The 7,926-nt window shown below is 32.3% G+C and overlaps 1 protein-coding gene across 1 annotated transcript; it reads right to left on the reverse strand.

The window, feature by feature from the left end:
* Positions 1–768: 768 nt before the first annotated feature.
* Positions 769–1,586, reverse strand: LOC114280075 (dirigent protein 5). The gene has a single exon (XM_028222403.2). It carries the CDS (start codon positions 1,451–1,453, stop codon positions 896–898), a length of 558 nt encoding a protein of 185 aa, XP_028078204.2. The 5' UTR covers positions 1,454–1,586; the 3' UTR covers positions 769–895.
* Between the last annotated feature and the right edge of the window lie 6,340 nt (positions 1,587–7,926).

Consider the following 7,926-nt stretch of genomic DNA (forward strand, 5'->3'; position numbering starts at 1 on the left):
TTCTTAATTTGTAAACATTTTATTCCTCTTGTTTCTAATTCATGTAATCCGTCACATTTTCAATTATTTCAATTCAGTTTGTGTTTGTTTCTTTCCATTTGGTCACCTCCAAAAAAATCTTTGAAATTGTCAAGGCAAAGATACTCAATTACAATTGCTTGATCTTGTGTGTTTGTGAAATTTTGATTTTCTCTATCCATTCAATCGTGTCGATTTGACTCAAATCAAATTTTTGCTAACAGATTGATATACTTTTTTTTCAATTATAAATGATATATATAAAACTCCTATAAAATTTACATCAAAACGGGTCATGTGATGCGACTCACGAATCCAAACATCATCAAAACAGTTCCACCTTTGTCATATCGTCCCCACCCCCACCATCATTAATACAACTAACACCACACCACACCATCATTAATACAACTAACACCATCATTAATACAACTAGTGCATTAGTTTTAAACATACGAAAACTCTTTTTAGGATACCCTTTCTGAATAAAGTTCCATAATAAACGTGGCATAAGATCTAGCAATATGAAAATTAAAACACAATTTTGAACACAAAAATACATTGTTTGGACAATATTTTTTAAAAATGGCCATACCAACAAATCATGTAAAATCTTGTCCATCTACATGATTTAAAAAAAAAATAAAAAAATAAAAAATTATCAACAAGAATTTTCAAAGTCGATCACACTAACAGATCTTGTAAAATCATGCTCATATATATATATTAAAAAAAACGAAACCAAGAGAATGTTACATAAAATTATTTTTCTCACTTCTCAGACATTAGTAGTACAAGCCATTGGGCTTATCAAACCAAACACTTACCCAACAAAGACAACAAACCAAGATTCACTCAACAATCAACCTTGTCAAATCTAATAACATTCATACAACTTAACATCCATTTGAACACGAAAATAATCAGCACCTTCAACTTCTTCAGTCTTAAAAGTGGTAATCCCTCTAGCCATGAAGAAATCACCAGTCCCACCCACCACTGAAAGATCCCTTGTAGGTTCATCCATCATATCAGCACCCATAATGTTAATTGAACCTTTATACTGAGTCGAATTGAATATCAAAGTGTACGCAAACCAAGCATTGTAAGTGGTCTTCATGTCATAGAAATAGAACCCTTGAGCTCGTGCCACTGGAGTTGAGTGAAAGTTGTTGTCTAATGTAATGGGATCATCGAAAACAACTGTTTTTCCAAACTTGGAGTTGCCGAGGCCTGTCCCATTTGGGTTGACGATGGTGGCTGCTGTCGCGTTCGCTCCATTGTCGCCTTTGAACATTGTGTCGTGGAAGTAGAGGACCATGCGTTTGCATGGCTTTTTTTGATCGAGTTTTGTCGATCTTGAGTGAGCGAAAATGGAGGATGAAATGAGGAGGAGGAAGAAGAGAATGCAAGATTTGTCTACAACTCCTCTCATGGTTGTTGCTCTGTGTTTTAATTGTGGTAGTAATGAGAAGCTATTTGTCTTCAAATTTATAGAGAAAAATGTTTGATTTTGGTAATGAGTAGGCTTGTGTGGCCTGTCAAATGGAATATGCCTACCTACCCCCAATATGTATTGTATTGTATAAAAACTTACTGGCTGACAACTCATGTGATTGTTTGAATGGCCAGATTGTCAAACGTGGAAATGGAAAAATAAGACAAATCTTTTGGCTATAAAAAAGGGCCAGAGATTATTTGTACCGAAAATTTAGTCGGCAAAAATGAAAATAATTTGAGTTTTGACTAAATTATTTGTACTGAAAATTAAAACTAAAAATAAAACTAAAATTAATATTTAGTTGGCAAAAGTTTTCAAATAAAACTGAAAATTAAATATTTAGTCGGTAAAAGATTTCAAATAAAATTAATTTTTATTTTCAGCGACTAAAACTTTTAGTCATCCAAAGTATCATTTATTATTAGCTACTAAATATTTAGTTGTCAAAAAGATAATTAATTTTCATATTATTTTTTTAGCTACTAAACTATTTAGTCGCCTAAAGTCTCTTATATTTTTTACTACTAAATGTTTAGTCGCCAAAAAATCTTTGGTTTGTTTTTAGCTACTAAATTTTTAATAGCCAGCAAGTTTTATTTTGTTTTTTTGGCTACTAAACATTTAGTCACCAAAAAATTTATTTAGTGTTATTTTTTTTATTATTAATTTCTGCACAACCTGTATTTATTTCGTGCGACCTGCACCCTGTATATAAACAAAACAATACATATGTCTATTTCTATTTCACTTTCAACCATCCAAAAATTTGGTCTTGTAACATCAAATTCGATACAAACCAAATATAATCCAACCCAAAATAATAATTCTATACAAACAGATAATCATACAAAAATGATGTCCTTTGTGTAGCAGTTTTGGCGACTGAAAATGTTTTGGTCACCAAAAAATAATATTCACCGACTAAATTATTTTTTTGTCGCTGAAAGTAAGTTTTTGGTGACTAAAAGTTTAGTCGCCAAAGAGGAAAAATATATATTTTTTATTTTCTATTCGGTGATTAAATATTTTAGTAGCCAAAAGTCAATATACGGCGACTATTTTTTTTTTGCCACTAAAAGTAACATTTTGGCGACTAAAACTTTAGTCGCCAAAGATAAAAAATAATTTTTTTATTTCTCATTCAGTGACTAAATATTTTAGTAGCCAAAACTCAATATACAGTGATTAAGTTTTTTTTTTTTTGTCGCCAATTTTGGCATTTTTAGCCACTAAATCTTTTTTCAGCCGCCAATAATGAATATACCTTGACTAAAAAAAATTAGTAGCTAAATATTTTACTTTTGGTGACTAATTTTTTTTTAATCGCCAATTTTAATCGCCAAAGGTGCAAATTTTTTTTTTTTATAGTGGCTTGTAGGTGAATTTGTTTGCCTTTGGATTTCACTGTAGTTGGGATGAATGTGTTGCTATCATGCCCCGCCGCACTTTCTCAAACTTCTATCGATTGATTGGATTTATCCACTTTTAAAAAAATTGAATTTTTTATTTTTTCTATTTTTTTAAAAAATATTTTATGTAATTCTTTTTATTTAGTTGATACACCTAGTTTAGATTCACTTAAAAATTATAATATTTGTGAATTTTTTTTTTTTAACAAATACCCAAAAAAAAAAAATTCAATACAATTGTGTATTTTATTATATTCAATAAATTTTTTAAAGATTTTTGTACACATTTTATACTTTTTAAATATACCAAAATTAAGTAGATCTAAAATGTTTTTAAAAAATGATTAAGATATTTTTAAAAATCATTAAAAATACCAAATTACAATTTAAAAGTTCATAAAAATATTTTTGAAAATTGCAAACCAAATATATGTATATGTAGAATCATTGACAAAAAAATAAATGGGGAAATAAAAATTCAGTGTAAAATTACAAAAAAAAAAAAATACGCAACAATGATAAACTTTAAAAAAATTAATAATTAAAATTTTAAACTTTTTCATACATTTGGAAATATTTTTTGAATAGTCCCCTGGACTGTAATTCTCTTAAAACAATTTGGCGTGGTAACTTTTTGCAGCTAAAAACCATCTTGATGCATTCTTTGATTTTAAAATGATAGGTTTAAATTGAATCACATCATTGTATATTTAATTTTTGTATAATATTTTTCTTCCTGATTTTATCATTACTCATTTCATTAATACAATAATTAGAAGCCATTGATTTGTTCTAATAATGCAAGTGGTTGAATTAGATTATGAACTTGTCCTAAGAACTAACTCATGCTAGAGATATTATTCAGTGTTGTTGGAGTAATGTTATGTTATGTTCTATTCTATTTATTAATTGATACATTTGCAAACATGAAAGTAATAAATCATATAATTTAGAATAATATAATCATTAATTTTGATTATCATCTAAATTTATTCGAAGAGTATTTAATAATTTCTCTCCACGCTTAACCGACAAAGGGTCTCCCTGTTTTACATAGTTTTAAATCATCATTTATTGCATTAAAAAATCAAACATTAACAAAATTTTCAAAATGCAAAAAACAATTAATTATGAAAACTTTATGTAGCCAACGCATGTGATCAATATTTTACAAAATTGGAGCAGGGAGGGGGGGATAAGGTGAAGGGAATATTCGACTGACCAAACCAACCACCACCTTGACGGATCAAATTTCCAAAATTCATTTCCACTTTATTAACCACACAAGAATGCTAGTGATAGTGAGGATCATACACCAAACAACCCCCTCTCTGTTTTCTATGCCATGAGTGGGTTCGGTAGGTTCAAAACATACAACACAATAGAATTCCTATTCACTTAGACGATAATAGCTCATTTTCATATTATTATTAGCTTTCGTAATTTTTTCGTATTTTATTTTGTAGACCCTATTTTAGGACCACAACAATGATTCGAACCATTATTCTTGTAATAAAGATCGTCTGTGTAAAAATCAGCTCCAATCAGATATCAATAAATAAATAAACAAATCGAATTTTGTTCCGTAAAATGAACGATTTAAGTTTAAATTCATAATTGTCATCAATTTAAAAAACAAATGTAATTTGTTAGTGATGTTCGATGAAAATAATTTTTTACACAACTCATCTAACTATTAGCCCTATGAGATGAATGTTTCAGATCATCATTGTGGGCTCGAGAGAAAGCTCACAAAATAAAGTATGAAGAAATAAGGAGTATAGAGGTATGAAAGGAAGTCATTCCTAACTCAGAATAGTTGTTCTAGATTTTTGTCCATGATTTATTTGTGTGATGTAGATTGAATTAATGTAATGTAAAATATAAATATAAAATGAATGTAAATCATAAATTAATAATTTTTAAATAAAATTTAAGATAAAAATTTTGAATTTGTAATTGTACGAGCACGAAATAATCTTCACTCGTTTAATCTTGTTGGTCAAGTTTGCACTTCTCCAAACGTCGTCGTAACACTTGAAATCATAAACGTAAGCGAGCCGGCGGGTGTGTATCGGAAACTCTTCCAATTCTTAAGTTAGCAATTAGACTAAAGAAGCCAAAGCTTTGTGAATTCAGGAGTATGAATTGCAATATCTGGATGAGAGTTTGGTTTGAGCTTTTGTAGACTCCGCATGACACAATCCTAATCACCTTGCTTGTTTTCATTTTTCAAAAAACACTTTTCAGAAAATTCTACTTTCTTATTTTTCGTGTTTTTTTGTTTTTACTGAATTTTTTAAATATTTTAAGTATTTTTTTTACTTTTTAGACACATCTAACATAAATACACCTAAAAAGTAAAAAAATTGTGAAAAAAATATTTTAAAAATTCACTAAATACCAAAAATACAAAAAAATACAACAATTCAGTACATATTTTGTATTTTTATGTATTTATTAATTTTTTAAAATATTTTTTCACAATTTTTTTTTACTTTTTAGATATATCTACGTAAGGTGCATCTAAAAAAGTAAAAAAAAATGTTTAAAATTTTAAAAATATTCACTAAAAACAAAAAAATACGAAAATCAAAAAACTCAATTTTCAAAAAACTGAATCCAGAAAACTCAAACCAAACACACTGAATAGGATTCTAACTCTCTTTAGTAGAGTCTTCATAGGAATCTCATTCCTAAGGATAATACTTATCCTTTGACACCCTCCCCACTGCGAATCAAGTGAGATGGTTCAACTCCTTGCTCGGTCAATGCAATTGATTGAGCCAATTTTACTCTGTCTACCACTAATAATACCAAGCAACACGCTCTGCCGTCCTAGGCTTAGACGGCATGCCACTATGCTAGCATAGCGTGGCTCGTCACGTAGCTCTGTTGGAACCTCATTCCTAGTTCTGTTTGACTGCCTTTCGCTATAGCCCGGTCAATGCTTTGACCGCCATTAAGAAGTAGCTGGGCTTTTATTAGTCCGGTCAACTGTCTTTGACTGATCTACCCTTTGTTCGGCCCAACACCACACTAGTTCTTAGTTTTAGCTCGACCCAAGTTACAAAGTCTCTTTTACCTAGCTCGGCCTAATTTGGCTACATAAATTACCCTTTCAGTTGCTCCTTAATTCCATCTGCAGCGCATGATTAGGATTACCCTGTCAAGCTGAGCTATGTTACTCTAGTTCGTGCAAAGTGGTCTAATCAACCGTATATCACGTTCACCAACCACGCCAAAATCAAAACATCCCACCTTTACGTCTTATGCATATATATTTCCATGCGCATATAGCCAACCCTACTATTGTTCATCTTCTTCCATTTGTAACTCTAAAGCTAAAGCCTCAACCTTTCGGATTCCTTCATTTTTGCCTATGATCAAAGCCCATCTAGTGCAACTGTGAACTCGCAATCCCACGGAGATACATTTCTACTGATTGGAATCCAATTTAATCCTAAAATCCGTAAGTTTTCGAACTCTTCAACGTTTTTCCATAGATACTCGTACTATTCTTCATGTTTTTGGCACTTCCGTATGATTAGACCACTATCTATGTCTACGAATAGCATTTTAGTACTTAAAACCACTAAAATTTAGACAAAATGAGTTTTGGAACAAGGCTTCGGGTCTGTGATTACCCTTAAAATTCCATATGCCAAGATGAACACCAAACGACTAGGACCAAAACCAGTCATAAACTATAATTTTGATCCAAAATTACATTGGAATTGAGCAAACATCCTCTTTGTTTTTAGTGAAACCCACCGAACTAAGATTTTGCTCATCACCACGATCGGGCTAAGACCATGCCCCCTGGCTAGGATCAGGCTAAAACCTTGCCCCTTGGCTAGGATTGGGCTAAAACTTTGCCCCTAATTACCATCGAGCTAAAACCTCGCTCATTTCCATGGCCGAGCTAAAACCTTGCACAGACCTCGAACCGAGCTAACTCTTTGCTTGTAGGTGAGGCCGAACTAACACCTCCAGCTCAATGACTGAGCTAAAACAACACTTGCACTCTTTTCATACCGAGCCACCTATTAAAGTTTTATCACACTCCACACAATCTACATTGCTGTCTTAGATCGGTCAATCACTTGAGCATAACACAATTCGTTTTCGAGCGTACAAACTCAATTAGGCTTTGTCAGGCACACCATCACAATTGTCCCTTGGCGACGTTATTCGGCCAAACAAACGCATGCAAGTTTACAGCTGTGCTGTGGGGCCGAGCAAAACTACTAAATTGTTAACTTAAAATCCATACTTATGGGCAAGTATCGCTTTTTGGTTAGCTCTCCTGGCGCCATAGTTGAATTCCTCCGAGAGTACAACATTCCCAATGACGTGCATTTCTCTTTAGTCGAACAAGAAACCATCCCTTGGGGAAAAATTGGGTTTTGCTCATTTACCGTGCTATCCATTATTGAGGGAGGGCTATGCTTCCCTATCCAACCATTAATTTGTGAATTCCTTAGGCAGACTAGGCTTTGCCCAACCCAACTCTCCACTAATACCTACCAAATCATCAATGGTATAGTCGAGCTAAATCATTACCTAGGTCTTAACCTAGGATTGCCTGAGATATTTTACTAATATTCTCTCGGTCAATGCGATGACGGTTGGTGCTACTACCTGATGGTAAAAAGAGGTCGTGAGAAGATCGTTAAGAGAACACCGGATAAAGACTTCTACGATGATGATTTTCTCTGGGTCTCTGACAATTATGAAGACCAAGAGACCCTGGTACCAGGCTATAACATTAACCGTAATAAGGGGACTGCCGGTATAAGTAACACGGTTTTATTTTCTTTATTTTAGTCATTTTGATGTCCTAACACCGAGCTAACCGTTAATCCATTTTGATTTATTATTTTTTACAGATCTAAACCTTCTAAAGGAGGCGTATGCATATGCAAACCAAGATACTCGTTGCGTTGTGCTGAGATACAAATAACTAAACTGGACCAATTGACTCAGCTTTGAGCC

This window comes from Camellia sinensis, chromosome 13 (assembly GCF_055761805.1).
Source record: "Camellia sinensis isolate YWXY chromosome 13, ASM5576180v1, whole genome shotgun sequence".
Classification (NCBI taxonomy): domain Eukaryota; kingdom Viridiplantae; phylum Streptophyta; class Magnoliopsida; order Ericales; family Theaceae; genus Camellia; species Camellia sinensis.

Excerpts from the sequence above, each read along its gene's own strand:
- LOC114280075 (XM_028222403.2), bottom strand. The coding sequence starts at position 1,453 with ATGAGAGGAGTTGTAGACAAATCTTGCATTCTCTTCTTCCTCCTCCTC.